The sequence below is a fragment of the Lolium perenne genome, chromosome 3 (genome assembly GCF_019359855.2).
Source record: "Lolium perenne isolate Kyuss_39 chromosome 3, Kyuss_2.0, whole genome shotgun sequence".
Classification (NCBI taxonomy): Eukaryota; Viridiplantae; Streptophyta; class Magnoliopsida; order Poales; family Poaceae; genus Lolium; species Lolium perenne.
The window spans coordinates 330,423,563-330,446,338 of record NC_067246.2 but is presented as its reverse complement, the minus strand read 5'-3'; the positions used below and the strand labels follow the sequence as shown (position 1 = coordinate 330,446,338).

At 48.3% G+C, this 22,776-nt stretch overlaps 2 protein-coding genes across 2 annotated transcripts; both read left to right on the top strand.

The window, feature by feature from the left end:
- The first annotated feature begins 16,861 nt into the window (after positions 1-16,861).
- LOC127345811 (uridine 5'-monophosphate synthase) lies at positions 16,862-20,316 on the top strand. Its single transcript, XM_051372341.2, has 6 exons — positions 16,862-17,776; positions 17,987-18,070; positions 18,478-18,560; positions 18,644-18,731; positions 18,885-19,139; positions 20,026-20,316. The coding sequence occupies exons 1-6, from the start codon at positions 16,964-16,966 to the stop codon at positions 20,152-20,154; spliced, it is 1,452 nt and encodes a 483-aa protein (XP_051228301.1). The 5' UTR covers positions 16,862-16,963; the 3' UTR covers positions 20,155-20,316.
- Positions 20,317-20,460: 144 nt separating this feature from the next.
- Positions 20,461-22,349, top strand: LOC127345810 (putative disease resistance protein RGA1). Its single transcript, XM_051372340.1, has one exon. The coding sequence runs from the start codon at positions 20,651-20,653 to the stop codon at positions 22,118-22,120; it is 1,470 nt and encodes a 489-aa protein (XP_051228300.1). The 5' UTR covers positions 20,461-20,650; the 3' UTR covers positions 22,121-22,349.
- Positions 22,350-22,776: the final 427 nt, after the last annotated feature.

Below are 22,776 nucleotides of genomic sequence, written 5' to 3'. Positions count from 1 at the left end.
AGTGATAAGATCATCATGTACCTGCTTGCGACGTCTGCTCTTGAGAAAGGCGTCATCTTTGGCAGCTTCCTCCTCTTGGACATCGCTGTCCTCAAGGGCGTGCTGAGCATCCTCGGTTCCCTCAGAATCGTCGTCATCATCCTCTAATACCACTCCGCTCTCGGGTGAGGGAGGATAACATTGGGCGACAGCGGGAACCTGTGGAAGGATAGAAAACATGTAAGGCACAAACAGAAAGAAGAAGTAATGACAGTAAACGAAGGACGATAAGGTTACCTCGGACAGAAGATGCTTGAAATCATAAGGAGGGCGCGCCGATGTCAAGACAATTGTGTCCTTGGTGCTGAGGCATGTTAGGCGACGAACTTCGTTCTGGAGCTCATCTGCCGATAGGTCGGCAGAGTTGACCCTCGACTTGTCGTTTTTGCCAGTGAAAAGCCACAGCTGGTGAGGGCGAGACATCAGCGGCTGCACTCGACGTTGTAGGAACACTGAAACTACTTCAGTACCGCACATCGTCATGCCTCCTGAATTCTTCAAAGTGACAATTTGCTTGAATAGCTCATCGGTTGTCGCCTTTTCTTCGGGAGAAAGGGCGTTGTTCCAAGACTTCTTCTTGTGAGCCACCAGGACATCATCAAAAAGAGGGAGATTTGAACGCCGCCCAGGAACAGCAGGGTCCCGAAGGTAGAACCACTTGTTGCGCCAGCCCTGGACGGATTCCTTCATCGGATAGTCGAAGTACTCGACCTCCTTCCTGACAACAAAGCCAACGCCGCCGACAACGTGGGGGGGGGGCGTTGCTATCATTATGACGCTTCACATAGAAAATCTTCCTCCAAAGGCCCCAATGAGGCTCAATGCCGAGGAAGGCTTCACAGACGGTGATAAAAATGGAAAGGTGGAGGATAGAATTTGGGGTCAGCTGCCAGAGCTGAATCCCGTAGAAGAAAAGGAGGGAACGAAGGAACTCGTGCGCCGGAAGAGAAAGGCCACGGAACAGAAAAGCGACAAACATGACGGTGAAGCCCTTTGGGGGACTTGGGCGAGAAACCGAACCTGGGAGACGAATGTCATCCTCAGATGCGGAGATGAAGCCGAGGGCGCGAAGTTTGTTGATGTCGCGGTTGGTAATGGCAGAGGCGTTCCAGTCACGGCTAACTTTGGCCGCCTCCGATGTGCTGCCACTCTTCTTTTTGCCAATGGTGAACGAAGCTTCTGATGGAGAGGAGGAAGAACAGGAGGCTTGAAGGAGAAGATGAGCAGTGAACGGGGTAAAAGGTAAAAAAGAAAGGGCACCTCCTATTTATCCCATAAGAATTTGAGCCCCGACGTGGCCATAACTCCACAATACATCGTGGGGGGAGGAGCAGATCTGACTGTACACGTGGCACTTGAAGGAGTGGAACCGGCGGCCCATTATTCCCACGTCGCGCGAAAATTGAGGAGACGCCTCGATCGCCGCGCGTGCACTAGTCAAGCCCTAAAAACTGCCTGCGCAGAACTAGGGTGGGCCCGTCAGGTCAAGTCCCATCAATCAGCCCGTAGCAGTTACACGTCAACAATGACGTCATAAATTGGAAGCATTCGAATGAAACATAAAAAGTCATCGAATGAAGAACTTGAGTCCACGCACGGATTGCAAGCATCCGAACCTGGACTCGGGGGCTACTCCCATCGGGAGCGCTGACGCGCACTCGATAAAGAAAGACTCGACAGAGTAAGCAGTCGAAGGAATAAAGGCTTGAATCTGTATCCAGACTCGACATTTACTCCCATCGGGAGGACGTGGTGCACACTCGTTAAAAGTTTTTTGCACTCCAGGATCATGCCCGGGGACTTGATTCTGTGTAGGGTAACGTGGTTTTGCCATCGGCAGTTAACCAGCAAAAGGTTGGGCACGTTACTCATTATCCTTTGCGTTAAGAAAATGTATCGGATGACCTATGAAGACTTGCGATAAACTCGGCAGAGGAAAGTATTCGAGTAGTACAACTTGAGTCTACGCACGGATTACAAGCATCCGTACCTAGACTCGGGGGCTACTCCCATCGGGAGCGCTGACGCGCACCCGATAAAAAAAAGAGATGAAGCAGATTCAAGATGAATAAGAACAATGAAGGAGAAGAATATCATGAGAAGACATGCATTAGTCTCTACCCGAATTATCTTCGGCTAGACACTCGGGGGCTACTGACGTGGGAACTACCCTTCGAGTAACCGACGTTACCCTATCCTGTATTGACTAATTGGAGGCCCATGAAGACACCCGAAGGCTAGATGGGCCACCTGGACAGCGTACCGGAGGAAACCTTGGCGGGCAAGACAAGGAAGCGGTCAACAAGGAAAGATTAGATCTAAAAGTACTTGTAAACCTAGTCGTACTCGGTTAGGACCCTTGAGACCTGGCCTCCTATATAAAGGCCAGGAGAGGGGCCGCCGAGGAACACGAACAATCTTAGCAATCTTAGCCAGGAAAAGCTCAGAGCTAGGTAACCCTAGCAATAGCAATCTCGACTAGATCTCAGCCGAACTATTCGGCACCCCATTGTAACCCATTGTCATCATAATCAAAGAACAGACAGGCAGGACGTAAGGGTTTTACCTCATCGAGGGCCCCGAACCTGGGTAAATTGCTCTCCCCGCTTGTCTGTGAACCGATGTCTCGTGTCAGCCTACAGGATTCCATCAACCCTAAGCCCCTATCGGAGGGTATTGGCGAGGAGTACCCTCGACATAGGGTTTCCAAGGAACCCTAGGAAGCAAGCTTCTCGATGAATACAGGGGGAATGAGATTTGGCTTGGTAGAACAGTAGATCGGGTCCTCCTCTAGTGATTTCCCGGAGGGATTTGAGTTTGGGTGGAGGAGGAGGGAGATCGGAGGCTTTTGGTGTTTCTAGTAATGGAGTAAGAGAGAGAGAGCTCAAGAACAGCTTGTAGTGTAGTGCCTAAGTGTTCTGAGGTAGGAGAAGGCCTATTTATAGTGTTCTTCGAAATATGGCCGTTGGTCACTTGCCACCTCAGCTTTTCTCTCGACAAACCCGGTCAACCGAACCCCTGACCGGACTGTCCGGTCTGGAGGCCGGTCAGACCGGACCAGTGACCGGACCAGCCGGTTGTGACCGGATGCTGGGCCGGATCCCTCTTTTCTTCGTCCAGGAGCTCCTCCGGTTGGCGCCCGGTTGGCGCCCGGTTGGCGCCCGGTCGACCGGACCATACGCCGGACTCGCAGGTCTGGAGGCCGGCTGACCGGGCGGCAAACCGGATTCTTTAGGCGTTGGTTTGGAGCCCGGTTTGCGCCCGGTCGACTGGACCGCACGCCGGACCAGCCGGTCTGGAGCCCGGTCCAACCGGGTGGCAGACCGGATTGCTGCTGTAGACCCCTTTTCGATTGTTGTTGAAGTGGGGGGTCTCCTTTAGCCTTCTTGTTCCTTTGATACACCATTTATGCCTCTTTGCCTAATACCTGAGATAATCCTTATAAACGTATTAGGTCAAATACTCTAGCACGGTGTCATTGTTACCAAAATAATGGATAAGGGTAAAATACCCTTATAATCTCCCCCTTTTTGGTAGACGATGACAAACCGAGCTAGAGTCACATATAGATATTATGATAAGCTCTAAACCTTGATTCCATATAAGATATTGCGACAGCTCCCCCATAATGTGTGCACTTGGAGAATTTGCGTTTGAATGCAAAGTGCACCATTTGTGTAATATGAGAAGCTCCCCCAATATCTTTAGGAAATAAGCATGGTATGGACAAGTATATCAAGATATATAAGCATAAAACATGATTATCCTAATAGAGTGAATAAGCATACACATAGTCGTCCATACACGTCCATACACAAATTATTCAAAGTAGCAAATGATTCTCGAGAAATCAAAACAAATAAGCACAAGCCATATAAGATCCAAATAAAGCAACTCCCATGGCTTGTGACAATCAAGGAACCCCGTGGTCCCAGATTCTACTCTCTTCTCCCCCATTGGCATCGGGACACCAAAAAGGCGAAGAAAAGAGGAGAGATGCTATCGCACCCATCAATAGAACTCATGCCCGACGGAGTAGGAGCTCTCGCCATCATCGCGCGTAGCCGCACCACCGTCATCCTCATCATCGTCATCAGCGGGAGGGGAGGGAGCACGCGCAGTCCGAGGAGGAGGGCCACCATGAGCATACATGGAGAAGTCGAAGTTCTGGAGCATCTCATCGGTAATGGGAGGCATCTCCCAAGCTGGTGCAACCACAGACTCCATCTCAGGGCCAGAAGGAGGAACAGGAGCATGTCGTGCAGCCATGAACTCACTCTGTCTCCTCTGTGTCTCCTGGTTCAAGGCAAGACTCTGATGCGCAACATCATTGGTGTTCTTGCACATCTGCCACATGCTGGAGAAGAAGCGAGCGGCACCACGCTGAGGGCGCCGGGAGTAGCTGGAGCTTGCTGCAGGATCATGCTGTTCCTTGGAACGGCGCTCAGCGGTGGTCATCATGGAAGGGACTTCCGGGCGACCGTCCAGAGTAGGGAATCTGAATGGTTCCATGACGACCTTTTCATCAAGAATGTTGAGAGGAGCAGGAACAATGTAGTTGATGAGCCTCTGAACGTACTGAGCATAGTTTGGAGTCATGCGGTCCATAACTGCACGCTTCAGCTCACAGTAGATAAGATCACACCCATCAATCTTCCTTATCTTGGCAGGGTTGCAATAGTACATGAGATTCAGATGATAGTTCCTGACTACACTAGTATCTCCTGACTTGCTGATGAGGCTCTCACGGAATAGCTTGGCAAGGGCAAGGTATGAGTAGTACATCCCGGAGATAGTGGGAGGCCCAGCTGTGGGGTTAGTGGGGTAGCAAAAGGAGATGTCACCTCTAGTCATCTTAGACCGAGTGTGGATTCTGTACCCTGGAGCACGGTCACCACCACAACCCAAAGCCGCACATAACTGTGTGTAGGTGCAGGAGTACTTCTCCCTGCCAGTCATCCAAGTCATGGTGCGGTCTGCATCATCATGGAAGTAGACAGTGCAATGGAACTGACGGACTAGGAGAGGACAATAGGTGGGATCCTCTTGTGTATCATCGGGCTTGAGGCACACAAGGTCATATAGTCCCATACCCTTCAAGGTGTCAACCACAAAGCGGTACTTTGTGGCTTCATGCAAGGCAAGCTCTTGAGGATTGATGGCCTTGGGCATCACAACAGCCCCATTCTTCATACACTCTTGAGTATCATAGAAACCATGCCATAGGGTTGCTTGTGTCTTGGTCCAGAAGAACTTGTCCCCACCCGTGTAAGTGCGGTGCTCATAGCGGTACGGATTTACCAGTCTCACTTCCCGCCAATCACCACGGTGTGCATCCGCAAGATTGAAAGCTGGCACTTCTTCATCATCTTCGTGGGCGGCATGCTTATCCTTTTTCTTACCACCAACTGACTTGGTTCTTCTCCTCTCCGAGCTGCCAGTGTCAGTAGTCTGATGAGCTGCAGGAGGTGCGCGACCACTAGACCGGCGGGGTGGATTCTCAGCAGTCCGGCCTCTCTTGGCAACAGTGCCCCGTGGTTCACCACTCCAACTTCCTGTGAATGAGAGAATAGAGCAAGGATAGCAGTGGGGTAAGTGTACATGTCATCAATAAGAGGGGAACCAAAAAGCATAGCATATATCCAAGTGTATTGATGAGATTGTGCGAAAAAACGGGGCGATCCGGTGCATAGGCCGGTCCAACCGGACGGCAGACCGGACGACACGCCGGGCCGGCCGGTTGAGAGGCCGGTTGACCGGGCGGCAGACCGGATCTGTCGACTTGTGAAGATTTGCCCAGATTTTCTACCACAAATTCATGCAAAAACTCAAAAACTTGAATATAGACTATAGCAATAGAGTGGAGTATGTGCTTTGTGTTGTGAGACACTCTAAAGGCATGAGGACTTGCAAACCCTAACCCTAACCCTAAGATTTCCTCAAATCTTGTCAATAACTTGCAATGTGTGAAGAGGACTAGAAATTAGGGAGGAAGGGAGAGTACATTACCCGAAGACATTGTCCTCCTTGATCAAGAGAGCAAGAAGAACACGAGTTAGGGCTTGAAAACCAAGAACTCCAAAAATTCCCAAACTAGCTTGAGAGGGCTCAAATCCTTTGGTGGAGATGTCCCAAGGAGCCCGATCTATGGTTTGGTGGAGTTTGGGGGGATTCTTGTGGTGGGAATGACCTAGATCGTGGTGGAGGTGATGAGGGCGCCGACCATGGAGGTGTGGGAGTTGGGGGATAATGAGGAAGATGACCCCAAGGGGTATCCCCTCCCAATTTATATCAGGCCACGCGGCCGGTCGGGCGCCCGGTCGACCGGACCTGGCTCCGGCTGATCCGGCCCAGAGCCCGGTTGGCGCCCGGTCGACCGGACCATCCGGTCAGGAGCCCGGTCCAACCGGGCCAGGGACCGGCCAGCCCAGTTTTGTCTAGTTTTGCCTCGTTTTGCCCCTATGCTTTGTGTAAATGTGTGTGAGTGCTCAGATGATGACATGTACATATAGATAGATAGATGATGATGAGATGAGCATAGACATGGGGTTGGAAACACAAAGTTCTCTAGGCATACCCATTGGAGAGAAAATCCAAACAAGATGTAAATAGCAACAATGGGCATGATTTGAAATATATATCAAGAATCATAAGTCATTTGGAAATGATTTTTGCAATAAGATCATTTGGCCTTATATAGTCAAATCAAGGTGTAATGAAGGCTCAATGAGGGGCGGGGGATTACTCCCCCTATGTGAAATCGCAAATGTAATGAGACCTCGAAGAGACATGCTTGGGTCCATATAATGACATTGGGTCTATTTATGTTGCACACATAGGTATGCATCATACCAAGACATGGTAGGATGACTATCCCCATATGTGCTATGCCTCTAAGGTAGATAGAAAGATAAATGCAAGAATATAGTGCAAGAAGTTAATCAATCCAAGTTTTTAGGATCAAGAATACCAAGTTCTCCTCTCAAGTTAACAAAGCGAGCTTCATCCAAAGGCTTAGTGAAAATATCCGCCAATTGGTAGGTTGTTCACACATGAGTGAGATCAATATCTTTATTGGCAACATGATCACGTAGGAAGTGATGGCGAATGTCAATATGTTTGGTGCGACAATGTTGAACCGGGTTGTTGGCGATCTTTATTGCACTTTCTTTGTCACAAAGAAGAGGCACTGTACCAAGAGACACACCATAGTCTTTCAAGGTTTGCTTCATCCATAACAATTGAGTGCAACAAGATGCCGCGGATATGTATTCGGCTTCGGCGGTGGATAGGGCGGTGGAGTTTTGTTTCTTGGATGACCAACTCACTAATGACCGGCCAATAAATTGGCAAGCCCCGGAGGTAGACTTCCGGTCAGCCTTATCACCGGCCCAATCGAAATCCGAATAGCCAATGAGTTCAAAGGTTGACCCCTTTGGATACCATAGCCCGAGAGTAGGAGTGAGAACAAGGTATCTTAGAATCCGTTTGACCGCCATTAAATGGCTCTCCTTGGGAGTGGATTGAAAACGAGCACACATCCCTACACTTAGCATGATATCCGGCCTAGAGGCACAAAGGTAGAGCAAGGATCCTATCATGGAGCGGTATACCTTTATGTCCACATCCTTCTCACCTTCACATGAGCCAAGTTGTCCCTTTACGGGCATGGGTGTCTTCATTGGGCTTGCATTGGTCATGTTGAATTTCTTGAGCATGTCCCTCACATACTTTTCTTGAGAGATGAAGGTGCCTTTTGCAAGTTGCCTCACTTGGAATCCTAGGAAGAACTTCAACTCTCCCATCATGGACATCTCAAATTTCCTAGTCATCAATAGCTCAAAAGCTTTGTTATGATTGGGGTTAGTTCCACCAAAGATAATATCATCAACATATATTTGACATATAAATAGGCCACCCCTTTAACCCGCTTGGTGAAAAGGGTGGAATCGACCGTACCCATGCAAAACCCATCATGTAGCAAGAAATCCCTAAGGAACTCATACCAAGCACGTGGAGCTTGCTTGAGACCGTAGAGTGCCTTATGGAGTAAATACACATGGTTGGGTCAGCATGGGTCTTCGAAACCCGGGGGTTGAGCCACATATGCGGTTTCTTTTAGGGGACCATTCAAAAATGCACTTTTCACATCCATTTGATATAATTTGAAATTGTGAAAAGATGCAAATGCAAGCAAAAGACGAATAGCTTCAAGACGGGCTACCGGCGCAAAGGTATCCTCAAAATCCATACCTTCTATTTGGGCAAACCCTTGCGCCACTAACCTTGCTTTGTTTCGTATGACAATGCCATTCTCATCTTGCTTGTTCTTGAATACCCATTTGGTCCCAATGACATTGATGTGATGATCCTTGGGTCTCTCAACTAGAGACCATACTTCATTACGAGTGAAACACTCCAATTCTTCTTGCATGGCAATTACCCAATCCGGATCGACCAAGGCTTCATGTACCTTAAGTGGTTCAAAACTAGACACAAAAGCATGATGTTGACAATAAGTGATAAGTAATGCATGGTGTCTACGAGTTACCACTCCTCTTGAGATGCTACCAAGGACTTGATCCACTTTCATGTCACTTGCCCTTGTAGCGGCCTTGATCTTCCGAACGGTTCCTTCATGATCAATGAATTCATCTCTTGCTAGTGCTTGATCATGAGGGATCACTTGAGCTTGATCATGAGTTGAGGATGTTTCTTGATCATCATCATGGCCTTGCTCCGTGGAATGAGGATCTTCTTCTTGTTCTTCGGAACGTGACTCATCTTGAGTAGAGGATGGTTCTTGAGTTGCACTTGATGGTTCGGCTTGAGTTGAGCTAGGCTCCACTTGAGGCGTGCTTGATACATCTACTCCATCATCTTGATCATCATTATGAACTTCCATGGGCCGGATGTGTCCAATGCCCATATGCTTGATGGCACTAGATGGATCATCATCATTACCTGCAACACATGGAACAACTTGCTCCACTTGGGAGCCATTATCCTCCAAGAACACCACGTCACAAGATACTTCAATAGTCCCGGTGGACCGGTTGTAGTATCTATAGGCGTGAGAGTTCTCCGCATATCCAACAAATATACCCTCTATGGTTCTAGTTTCAAATTTACCGAGCTTTCCTTTGTTGTTCTTAACAAGACATTTGCATCCAAAAACACGAATGTACATGACATTAGGCTTGTTACCGGTAAGGAGCTCGTATGGAGTTTTGTTGTGGAGGGGACGGAGGAAGAGCCGGTTGGAGTAGTGGACGGCCGTAGAGATGGCTTCTCCCCAAAAGTTGTGGGGTGAGTTGAATTCACTCAACATGGTTCTTGCCATCTCAATGATAGTCCGGTTCTTCCTTTCAACAACACCATTTTGTTGAGGGGTGTATGGCGCCGAAAACTCATGCTTGATGCCCTCATCATCAACAAACTCTTGCATAGTGTAGTTCTTGAACTCGGTGCCATTGTCGGTCCTAATTGCCTTGATCTCGGATTCATACATACGTTGAGCTTTCTTGGCGAAGATGATGAACTCTCTATGGGTCTCGTCCTTAGACTTAAGGAGAAAAACCCAAGAGTATCTTGAGTAATCATCAACAATGACAAGTCCATACTTGCTCCCACCAAGAGTATCATAATGTGATGGCCCAAAGAGATCCAAATGAAGGAGCTCCAAAGGCCTAGATGTGGTAACAATACTCTTGATAGGATGCTTCTTCTTGAGTTGCTTTCCGGCTACACATGCACTACAAACACGATCTTTCTCAAAAGAAATGCCGGTTAGTCCCACAATGTGTTCACCCTTTAGGAGTTGTTTAAGATTTCTCATGTTAACATGACCAAGGCGGCGATGCCACAACCAACCTTCGTCATGCTTGGCCGCCATTAGACATGTGGAGGGAGAGGGGCTCTCTTTCGAGAGGTCAACCACGTAAAGGTTGTTTTCCACATATCCAACAAGGACCAATTTGAGATTGTCACTCCTAAAGACTTTCACACAATAATTAGTGAAATATGAATTGTAACCGGCATCGGCAAGATGATATATAGAAAGTAAGTTATAGCCAAGGGATTCAACAAGCATAACCGTCTCAAGGCACAAGTCCTTAGAGATTGCTACCTTGCCATACCCAAGTACCTTTCCCTTTGAGTTGTCACCAAAGGTGATGCTTGACTTCTTGTTGATATCTTCAATGAATTGATCAAGCACACCTCTTCCTCCGGTCATATGATTGGTGCATCCACTATCAAACACCCATTTTGGACCACCGGAGGAATACCCCTTGGTTTCTCTTGCCATAAGACAAGAGCCAACGATTGTAGATGAGGGAGAGTCATCGGAGTCATCATCTTGAGTTATCCTTGCCATGAAGGAAGATCCAACATCATTCTCCATGGAGTAGTCCTTGGAGTAGTCATATGTGAAGAGTGACCCGGGCTTAGAGAAAGCCAAACCGGCCACCCCAGCCTCCTTCTCCTCATCTTTCTCTTCATCATCGGACAAGTACTCGGCCCCAACAAAGGCTCTTCCCTTGTTCTTCTTGTATCGATCATTGATTGGGTTTGGCTTCAATCTTGGCTTGACCCCTTTGATGAATCTTGGCTTGTCCACCCTTTTCTCATAAGGGCACTCATTTGCAAAGTGGCTATCTTCATCACAATTGTAGCAAGTTCTCTTCTTCTTCTTGTCATTGAGGAGCATAGGGAACTTTGCCTTGTACTTCTTGGCAAAGAAAGCAAAGTCGGTAGCAATGTCACTAGTTGAAGTCATCTCATCATCTTCTTCAATTTCATAGTCTTTTTGCTTCCATGATCGGCCCAAGCTTTGAGAGCAAGGTTGTGTGGCGCTTCATGGTTGTGTGAGGCTTCATCAACACGGTTCATTGCCATGAGCCTCTTTCCCGCTTTGGCCATGTTTTCATTGGCGACCACATAGGAGACTAGATCATCGGAGTTGAGGTCGGCACTCTTGGTCATGATTTGCAAGTTGAGTGCAAGGTTGGTGTCTTCTTGATTGACGGCAATCATAGCAATGACCTTGGACTTTATGAATGCTTCATTCATCTCGAAGCTATCATTGTACTTCTCAACACCAAGTCCCTTGACCCTTACTCTAAGAGCACCAAGTCTTGCATAAGCATCGGCCACGGACTCTCCTTCTCGAATCATGAATTGATGGGCCTCTTGCTTTGCGGTCTCATAAAGAGCTGATTGGATCAAATCGGTTCCCTCTTGGAGTACTATGATTCGATCCCACAACTCTTTAGCGGAGTCTATGTCATTGACTTGATCAAGGAGCTTGCGGTTGATGCCACTCCTAATCTTGTCACGTGCGGAGGCGTTGAATTGACGGTTGTAGAATTCGGTGGAGGTCAACCGAATGGGATCTTGTGGCTCTCGGTATCCATGAACAATGATCTCCCACAACTCCACGTTGCAGCTGCGAATATGAGATTCCATAGAAGATTTCCAAAAAGGAAAGTGAGTTCCATCAAAATGGGGAACATTCCCACTATGGTTTATATGAGGCATGGGTGAAGTGTTTTTGGGATAGTCATGGTTGACTTCGCGATAGCTCCCTAGGGAGGCCGAAGCCGTACTAGGAGGCCCACTAGTCAAGTTCTTAAGCATGGCAGACATCTCTGCCATTTGGCTTTGTAGCTCATCCTCATTTTTCTTCTTCTCGGCATCATATGCCAAGAATCTAGATTTCATCTCTTTAACCGAAAGGTTAGAGTCTTCATCTAGACCCTCGAATAGTTTATCCATCTCACTCTTAAGGCGGTGAAGCCCTTAATAAGAGTCCAAGCTCTGATACCAATTGAAAGTATAGAGATGGTAAACCTAGAGGGGGGGTGAATAGGTTTCTACAGATTTTAATTCTCTCTTTGCAATATTAGGCTTTGCGGAATATAAAGGTGAGCCTAATGAAAACTAGGTGAAGCAACCTAGATGAGGATACAACTAACTCGAGCACGAAGGCTCTCTCAGGTAGTTAAATCACAAGTACGGAGTTCGGTTAGAGATAACCGATAGCACGCGGAGACGAGGATGTATTCCCGTGTTCCCTTCCTTTGCAAGAAGGTACGTCACGTTTGGAGGGTGGAGGTCCCACGAAGGATTCCCCACGCCACGAAGGCTCACCCTATTCTCCGGAGCCTATCCCACGAAGGAATAGCTCACTCACTTGTGGTAGACTCTGAGCTAGCCTCCAAACCTTCACAATCTTGCCCGGAGCAAATCCACAGCCCGGATGCTTCCGGACTCCTCTTGCTCACCTATGGTTTCCAAGGAACCCTAGGAAGCAAGCTTCTCGATGAATACAGGGGGGAATGAGATTTGGCTTGGTAGAACAGTAGATCGGGTCCTCCTCTAGTGATTCCCCGGAGGGATTTGAGTTTGGGTGGAGGAGGAGGGAGATCGGAGGCTTTTGGTGTTTCTAGTAATGGAGTAAGAGAGAGAGAGCTCAAGAACAGCTTGTAGTGTAGTGCCTAAGTGTTCTGAGGTAGGAGAAGAACTATTTATAGTGTTCTTCAAAATATGGCCGTTGGTCACTTGCCACCTCAGCTTTTCTCTCGACAAACCCGGTCAACCGGACCCCTGACCGGATTGTCCGGTCTGGAGGCTGGTTAGACCGGACTAGTGACCGGACCAGCCGGTTGTGACCGGATGCTGGGCCGGATCCCTCTTTTCTTCGTCCAGGAGCTCCTCCGATTGGCGCCCGGTTGGCGCCCGGTCGACCGGACCATACGCCGGACTTGCCGGTCTGGAGGCCGGCTGACCGGGCGGCAAACCGGATTCTTCAGGCGTTGGTTTGGAGCTCGGTTGGCGCCCGGTTGGCGCCCGGTCGACCGGACCGCACGCCGGACCAGCCGGTCTGGAGCCCGGTCCAACCGGGTGGCAGACCGGATTGCTGCTGTAGAGCCCTTTTCGATTGTTGTTGAAGTGGGGGGATCTCCTTTAGCCTTCTTGTTCCTTTGATACACCATTTATGCCTCTTTGCCTAATACTTGAGATAATCCTTATAAACGTATTAGGTCAAATACTCTAGCACGGTGTCATTGTTACCAAAATAATGGATAAGGGTAAAATACCCTTACAATGATGATCGGCCTGGTTTAATTTGATACAAAATGAAAAATATGTATTGATGTTAAATATTTGGTTGATAAAGAAGATTGAAGAAAAATGGACAAAATGTGTCGGTTTGGGGGGTGCCCTTGGCCTTGGGTGCCACGAAATGCTGGTGCGCCCAATCCCACCATTTTGCAGCTATTTGCAACGTCTTGCAAAATTGCAGGTTCCGGTATAATCCAAAGGAAAATGCTTCCGATCCGGCGACCGATCGCTCGCTCCCCGCGCGGCCCATATAGGCCTGGTTTTTCGGCCCAAAACTGGAGTGTTGCATTTTTTTAAAAAAAATGTGCAGTGTTGTTTCCAGATTTGTAACAATTAGATAAAAATTTGTTGTAAACTCACACGAACATAATTTGTAAGATTTTTCTAAGTGATATGTTACGAAAATGTGTGTTTCTTGATATGTTGTAAACGGATGACTTTTTTGTTATAATTATTTGTGATTTTTGGTGGAATCGTTTTAGTCATGGACACTTTTTTTTGTAGAGATGTTGTATAGGTTTATTAGTTTTGTAACTATTACGTATAAAATTTATAAAGAAAGCATGTAAAAGATATTGTAATGTTTACCTGGGCGTTTGCCATAATGTTTTTTGTTGTAATCGCCTATAATTTTTGGTAAAATACTTGGTGATTTTTATTGTAATTAAATATATAGAAAATGTGTTATTGTTTAACCAATTTTTCATAGTCACGAACACATGTTTTTTGTTGTTATAGCTTTTGATATTTTATTGTAATTGTTGTCAATTTTTGTTGTAAACCAACATGTAGAAAAATAGTTGTTAATTATCCATTTTTTATAACATTTACATTTTGAATTTTTGTTGTGAATATTTTGTTGTAATAGTATATTTTTTTTGTACATAGAGAGACTGATTTTGTTGTAATACTCTGTAGCCTCAGGTATGTCCTTCGCTGTAAATATCTTGAAGGTTCGGGACAAAAACGATACATACTTTCGGTCATGTGGAGAAGACTAGGACAGCGGGTTGATTCATCAAAATAGGAAGGGACGAAATGTAAAAGTTCTGCTGTGTCTGATTCTAAACGTCGGATCGCGATCAAACGGTCCGGAGAACGACCGATTTTTGCCAGGAAATCCGGCGACCGACGCCTAGCAGTCGCCTAATCCAAAGTGCCCATGTCTGCATATTTCCATATTTCCATCTTGATTCAGGAATTGATGGCATCTCAATTTTGCAAATGTTTGTACCTTATCTTTTTACAAAAATCTGCATTTCAAATAGGAGCAGGATTTTTTTCCTGCAAAAGTTAAATAAAAAAGATGATCATCTTTTTTATTTAACTTTTGCAGGAAAAAATGATCATCTTTTAACGGCTCTAGGGTAAGCCTCTGGGTTGTGGGCCCAAGGCATCAATTATCGTCCTGCCGGAGCCCAATCCTTCAGAAATTTTGACACAAAGGACCACCTGTCTCAGTGAATTGCCAGAAAAGACCACCTACGAACGAAATTGCCAAAAAGGACCACCCTGTACGTGGCGGCAGGGCCCCCAGGCGACACGTGGCAACATGCCGCCATGGACTGTGGCGGCAAGCCCTGCCGCCAGCGTCGGAGGCGGCACGATAGCGAGCCAGGCGACGCCGTCAGCCACCGTCGTGCGTCGACCGAGGAAGTGGGCCATGCCGCCACCTCCTATGGCGGCAGCTCCACCTGGCCGGGTGCCTCCAATGGCGCTGGCGGCAAGTACCTAGCAGCCCACAGTTTCTAAGCTGCGGCACTGGATTCACATGCAGATGAGATAATAACCCATGCAACCTAATAGTGAATTAGTTAACTAGAAATAAGTCAAATAACCCATGCAGAATAGACTTGGACTTGCATACGGTTGCATTAGGAAGTAATCTATGCATTGTGATGCGCTACTCAAGCTACATGTACATGTGATGTGGAGTATCACTACGGGCATCTCCAACGGGGCGACGCATATCGAACGTCAAAATGGATGCAAAATGTGTTTGCGTTCGGCTGAATGGTTGCAATCGACCGGGCGTTCATTTGCGTCTAGGGGTGTCCCCAGCGGCTGACACATAATATTTTTCCCCATTTAAAAACCATAAATTACATATTTGTAAAAATACATTAAATTGCTCTAGAAAATAAAAAGGGCCAGCAAGACCTGTTAAAACCTAGGTACGGACTACTGCTCGCCGTCGCTGACGTTGGCGTGGCTGGAGGAGTCGTCGGCCTCCCCCGCGCCAGCGAGGACTCACGAAACAGGAAGGCGAGGCCATCCCACATAGCGAGCTGGTCGAGCTCGCTTTTGGCCATTACGATGTCAATGGCCTCCTCCTCGCTAATGTCCAGCGGTTGTGTCTCTGGATCCCACGCCGGGCCATCGTCGTCGTGGCCGTTGGATCCTCCTTGGACATGGCCATCCGACGAGGGCTTGTACCCGGCCTCGGCGGCATCATCGTCCTCAATGCCCTCGTCCTCATCCACGTCGTCGTCGTACTCGCCCTTTTCGTTGTCGTTCTCCTCCGCGGCGAGCTCGCGGACGAAGTAGTCCACGTCACCGAGGTAGCCCGCTCGGCAGCGCGCTTCGAACTCCCACGTCCCATAGGAGATCCAGTTGTAGGAGTTGAGTGCGTACGCCGAATCTTCTCGGAGATCGGCCGGCAGGATTGCTCGGCACCGCCGGCGCTCTCGGCACTCCTTCAGGTAGGTTCTCATCCGGCCATGGCACTGGTCGGTTTTCCTCCCTAAGGTGGCACGCGTACTCGACGCGGACGTACCGCCCTACCCGCGGCTTCTTGCCAGACCGCGAGCCGCTAGCCTCGTGGTCACTCTTCGTCTTGCGGAACGGCCAAACGTTTTCCATGGCGTCGGTCGGGTGGATACGGCGGGCTCTGGTAATGGTGCGGTCGGGAAAATGGGCACCTCCGAGTGGAATTTAAAAAGGCTCGGGGGCCACTTCGCCTTCAATGTCCTATCATTGGGACGCCATCCACCAGCGCACGTGCCGCATATTTGGACCACGTTTGCGTCTAGACGAACGTGTTTGAACACTATGCATCACGTCGCTGGTGAGGTACAGCCACATTTTCTGACTACGCGGTCGCAAACGAACGTTGCGTCGTGCCGCTGAAGATGCACTGATTCTAATTCAGGAAGTAGTTGGAGCTAGAGGCGGATCGACATGCATGGTGCCGTCGTGACTAGCTCCTAATCTACAAACTTGGCAGTGACTCAACCTTGTGCGTGTGTAGGTTGTAGAGCATAAATAGGATCAAGCTGTTTGAATTCAAAGTATGTGCGTGTGTAGGCTTGCCGCCAGCGCCATTGGAGGCACCCGGCCACGTGGAGCTGCCGCCATAGGAGGTGGCGGCATGCCCCACTTCCTCGGTCGACGCACGACGGCGGCTGACGGCGTCGCCTGGCTTGCTACCGTGCCGCCTCCGACGCTGGCGGCAGGGCTTGCCGCCACAGTCCATGACGGCATGTTGCCACGTGTCGCCTGGGGGCCTGCCGCCACGGCAATTTCGTTCGCAGGTGGCCTTTTTTGGCAATTCACTGAGGCAGATAGTCCTTTGTGTCAAAATTTCAATCCTTCATGGTCCGACCTCAGTGCCACGTCCGCCGGCTGCCGGCGGCGCCGTCTCCAGCACGCTTCCTAGTCGTGCGGAGAAGTCACGCACTAGTCAAACACACTACTAGTACAGTACACTGCACACTGCTGCTATCCTGCTCTATCTAGCTCTAGCCTGCTTCTTCCTCGCCTTCCCCGCTCCGGCCACCACCCAAGCCAGCCAGCCATGGACGCCGCCGCAATGGAATCCCTCATCCTGGAGCTGCACGCCGTGGAGGCGTACAAGTTCGGCACCTTCCTGCTCAAGTCCGGGATCACCTCCCCGATCTACCTCGACCTGCGCGTGCTCGTCTCCCACCCGCGCCTCCTCTCCGCGGTCGCCGCCCTGCTCGGCACCCTCGTCCCCGCCACCGCGCGCCCCTACGACCTCCTCTGCGGCGTCCCCTATACCGCGCTCCCCTTCGCCTCCGTGCTCTCCGTCGCCACTAACATCCCCATGATCCTCCGCCGCTACCACGACGCCGACGCCTCCGCCGGCGGCGCCTCCGCCGGCGTGCGCACCCAGGGCACCTTCCGCGCCGGGGACACCGTGCTCATCGTCGAGGACCTCGTCACCAGCGGCGCCTCCGTGCTCGAGATCGTCGCGCCGCTCCGCGCCGAGGGTCTCCTCGTCGCCGACGCCGTCGTCGTCGTCGACCGCCAGCAGGGCGGCCGCGAGAACCTCGCCGCCAACGGGGTCACGCTGCACTCGCTCATGACGCTCACCGAGGTGCTCGCCGTGCTCGTCAGCCACGGCAAGGTGACCCAGGACAAGGCCGACGAGGTCAAGCGCTTCCTCGACGCCAACAGGACGGTGGCCGTGCCACCGGGGACGCCCGTGAAGCCCAAGGTGGCAAGGATGCCGTTTGCGGAGAGGGCGAGGCTGGCTGTGAACCCGATGGGGAGGAGGCTGTTCCAGGTGATGGAGGCCAAGCAGAGCAACCTGTGTGTCGCTGCGGATGTTCAGACAACAAAACAACTGCTCGAGCTCGCCAACAAGGTACTACAAAACTCATAACCAACTTACATTTTGTTAGTGTTCATGACCAGATGGGTTAGTTAGACACTTGGAATCATTTTGGATCGCACTGGCTTATAAATCTTTCTATCGAAAAACCTGCACTAGCATAATGTTGTAAATACTTTGCATGTCCTTTTTGAATCTGAGTTACTATATCTCCATTCTTAAGATGTAATCCAATTATTGTAGGTTGGTCCGGAGATTTGCATGTTAAAGACCCATGTGGATATTTTATCTGATTTCACAACAGATTTTGGTGGCAAGCTCCGATCGGTATGTTCACTTATGATGCAACCAAATTTTCTGTCCACCATCCTTATGATCGATGATTATTTTTCACATTTTTATGCTTGCTAGTATATAAATGGAGTTTGTGTCAGTAATCTGATGTTGGATCGTTCTGGAGAAAAAACATCAGGTGTACGTTCAGTACAGAGTGTCTTTGTCCATATTGTTATATTATGGAGCATGTATCAGTGTCACTTCTGCATTTTGTTAGAATGTGGAACTATGTTTTTTTTTTCCTCATCATTTCTGTACACCCACAATGATGCTTTCTTAGCATTTGAGCACACTAGACCTTTATACCAAGGTAATGTACCCTGGTTGCTAAACCTGTTTCTTACTTCGTTTTGCATGGCTTGTCATTTATTTGATGATTCTTAAATTCTTTTCTGAAGATTGCTGAAGAACACAACTTTTTGATCTTTGAAGACCGCAAATTTGCTGACATTGGAAACACGGTAACCATGCAATATGAAGGGTGAGAATAGGGTATTATAAACCACCTACTGAGTTTTCTTTATCTATATACACAATATAACTAGTGTTCTTTCTCTGACTCAGAGGAATTTTTCGCATATCGGACTGGGCCGATACTGTCAATGCACATGTAGTTCCTGGACCTGGAATTGTTGATGGCTTGAAGTTGAAGGTACATTATGCTCTACATAGTTAATTGCTTTATAACTAGTTTATGCTAAGTTGAAAAGGTGGAAATGTTAATGTTACAGTTCCATAGGTCTGGTGTAATGTAATGCACTAGTGCTCAGAGCATCAGAGTAACTGTTGTATTATTGTCTTGAAGGGTTTGCCAAAAGGAAGAGGGCTACTTCTGCTTGCTGAAATGAGCTCAGCTGGTAACCTTGCTCAGGGAGATTACACTGCAGAAGCTGTAAAGTTTGCTGAGCAACATTCCGATTTTGTAATGGGATTTATATCAGTAAATCCCGCATCTTGGTTAACGACACCATCAAGTCCAGCGTTTATCCATGCCACTCCTGGAGTTCAGACTGTTGCTGGAGGAGATTCCCTTGGTCAACAGTACAACACTCCTTGTTCGGTGAGTTTGTTTAACCTTGCCATTAGAAATTGTTTGTGCGATTACTATAAAAAAATAATCACAATGCTCTATGCTAAGTTCTTACAGAGAATTAGTGGTATCCTTTCACTGTGCTACATGGAACTATAGTTTGTTCTTGCCTACTACCGTATTAGAGATAGTATAAGTCTCAAACTAACCAACAAAAAAAAAAGATAGTAGATATCCACTGTTTGGTACTGCTGTAATGTAATTAGTGCCAGGTGTGTGATATGGTCAATATAAGTAGTGCCGGTGTGCGATATGGTTGATATATATTAAGACAAGTTGGGTTTGTCAGACATGTTTCATAATTACTTGGATATGTTAGTATATAGACCCTCTGGCTCGCAGACTGAATAACTATACGTTTCCTCCTTGAAACCAACTAGAGACTACTTTGAGTAGAATACTGTTGCTTCCTTGCTTAGAGGCTTAGACTATCTAAGTTCTTTGTTCCTCTGTTACCACGTGAGCAGGATAAACAAGCAAACATGATGAATCTCTGAGATGTGGTTGGTATTTGAAAACATACTTAGTAATTAATAGGCTACATTGTACTCAAACTGTACCACATTTGGACTTGGTCCTATTTTTCCTTTCTGTGCACCCTCCAGCAAAAATAGTATGTTTGCAAAAACAGTACTCCCTAGTCCCTCCGGTCAGTATTAGTTATCGCTGATTTAATACTAAATCAGCAACAACTAATATGGATCGGAGGAAGTAGGTGATTTTCTTATTGTAAATGTATTCATTAGGAAAACCATTTGCAAAAACCCTGAACCCTTCTTTTTTCCGTTGCAATCTCTGATTTACCTAGTACTGACATCGAGTCTCACCTGCAACTTCGGCTGCGTAATTTCATCAGGTCATAAACGAGAGAGGCAGTGATATAATCATAGTCGGGCGTGGGATCATAAAGGCGAGCAATCCTGCCGAGGCCGCAAGGGAGTACCGCATCCAGGGATGGCAGGCCTACCAGACCAGCTTGTCATGAGAAAAAGTGCAGTGAGTTTCTGCATTCAGGCCATCGACACAATAAGAGTAGTGAGTACCAAGCTCCCAGTCATTGCTGTGTTCCATGTGTGGACATGCTTAGCATCACGATTCACCAATAATTATGTATCCAAGATGAACCAGGCCGCTCTTTCATTCTGCATCTTTTTTCTTGATTGATTCCTAGTTGACAGTGTCGCCTTCCCTCCACGCGGAGCCCGTTCATCATTCTCAAGGCTACCGTCAGTCCGTCACGGCCACCAGATCTACGCGGTCGCTTCCAGTACCGTCTAGATGGATAGCACCAAAGTCTTTCGAGTCGCTATCCTGCCAATGTCACTCCTTCACAGACTATTGGTGCTCTCCTTGACTTATTATCCCAATCAAACCTCAGAAGTTGTAATATGTGGTCAAAAATGACCCGCAAGACCACATGCATGACACATCCGTGCACTAATCCTCAAACATTCCACCATTAGCTGGTAGAAAATTTTACCATGGCGGAGGTTCTCATCTCGGCGGTCGTCGGCGACATGGTGGGCAGAGTGATATCTCTTCTCGCCAGCCGTTGCAGCAACCAAGAACAGAGCACCGACGACAAGCTACAGAAGATAAGCCGTATGCTTATCAGGATCCACAGTGTGGTGGAGGAGGCGAAAGGGAGGCACATCACGAACGATGTCGCCCTCGACTGGCTCTCGGATCTTGACGATGGCGTGTGGCAAGGCCGGTATCTGCTCGACACGGTCAGACGCAGAGATACAGAGCATGAAGAAGATGAGCATGGTGATGGTGAGGAGGTACAACCTTTCTCCCTGTCCTTGTTCAATCCTGCAAAGCGGGTGCGTGTCGCTGCGAGCACCATGAGGTGCGTACTGTCTGGCCGCAGCGCCAGCCTTGATGAGATCCACAGGGTGCTGGAGAACCTGCAAGGCCTGTCCGGTGATCTCCGGGAGTTCCTGATGCTCCTGCAAGGCTGCAACCGGATCCGCCGGCCTCTGGCAACCAATATCTTCGTCGACAACGGGCAGATGTTCGGCAGGCATGTGGAGCGAGAAAGGATCATCAACTTCTTGCTCCACGACGACTACCGTCCATCTCCATTCAAGGAGAAGCTACCTCTGCTTCCGATCGTCGGCGACATCGGAGTCGGCAAAACCACCTTGGTGCAGCACGTCTGCGACGACGCTAGGCTGCGCAGCCGCTTCCCACTGATCATGTTGTTCGATTTCTCATCGACCTATGCTATTGCGCTGGGTGAGGCGGCCGTTGTTCTGAAATCGAAGCATGTGATCGGAGGGTCCGGAAACCTCAAACACCCACTGCACGTGCTCAATGAAAGCTTCCGCAGCAAGCGGTTCCTAATGGTGTTCGAGGATGTCGACATGCACAAGAAGAAGATGCTGGAGGAGCTCCTGCCGAGCTTGAGACGTCATGGCAAACAGGGGAGCAAAATCATAGTCACCACCAACAACATGCGTGTGGCCGCCAGCATGGGAACCGTGGCGCCGATCAGGCTCAAAGTCTTGCCACACCCGGAGTACTGGTTCTTCTTCAAGGCGCACGCCTTCGCCGCCACGGACGTCGAGGAGAACCCGAGGCTGCTGGCGGTCGGCAGAGCCATTTCGAGGAAGCTCAACAGGTCCTTCTTTGGTGCCAAGATCGTCGGAGGGGTGCTAAGAGCCCATCCGAATCTGCAGCTCTGGTGCAATATCCTGAGAAGGGATATTGGGGGCTTGTCGTTGCTGGGTGATGGCCTTGGGTACATCGCAGATTTGGCAGAGAATCTGCTGCCGAGCCATGTTAGCATGCGCCAGCTGATCATAACCAAGAAACCATTTCGCTCGACTCAGCCTAAATTCGCCATGTTTCATGATATGTTTCTGCCAAGTCCTGATGGCGCCCCAGAAAGCTGTAGCGCAGATGTTGGTAACGCAAAAGTGTTGTTTTTTCGAAATGGGGCATAGCCCAGCCTCTGCATCAGATTGATGCACACGGCTTTCATTTATTTAAAGCAGTTGTAGTTCAAAAGTTTTACATCACTGATCAGTTCTCCCATTCTATTGTGTGTACTATACCATGCTCATTGCACCGTAAATGTGTGAGGTAGTTCATCACACAATTCAGATCTTAGTTACAGAAAACTGTATGTGTTGGGAAATTAAAGCTTGTATATGGGAATTATGTTTATTCGTCCGTGTTTTTGTATCTGGTGGTTATACATACTTTGTTTAGATAAAAATATTGAAATACTTAAAATAGTTTGCCTCAATTTTGTAGTGCCCGATGTTAATTTTCTGATCCTTTTAGAGCATCTCTAGCAGATCTCCTGTAAAAGTTGCAAATTTGCAAAATAAACGATTTTTTACGGTTTTGGATTTATAAAATATGACTCAATCAGATCCCACAAGCTGGGCTGACCTGTAATTTTTTTTCTCTATGGTGAACCTTAGAACGAGCCTCTCATATCTCACATTCCTAATAATCGGGGCTAGTTTCCAATTCACTGCAAAATGAGAAAAAACCCTTGGCGGGAGGGCATATTCAGCATCGAAGCGGCTATATACCGCAACCGAAACCGGCCAATTCCAGCTAGACTTTAGAAAATATATAATTATATAAT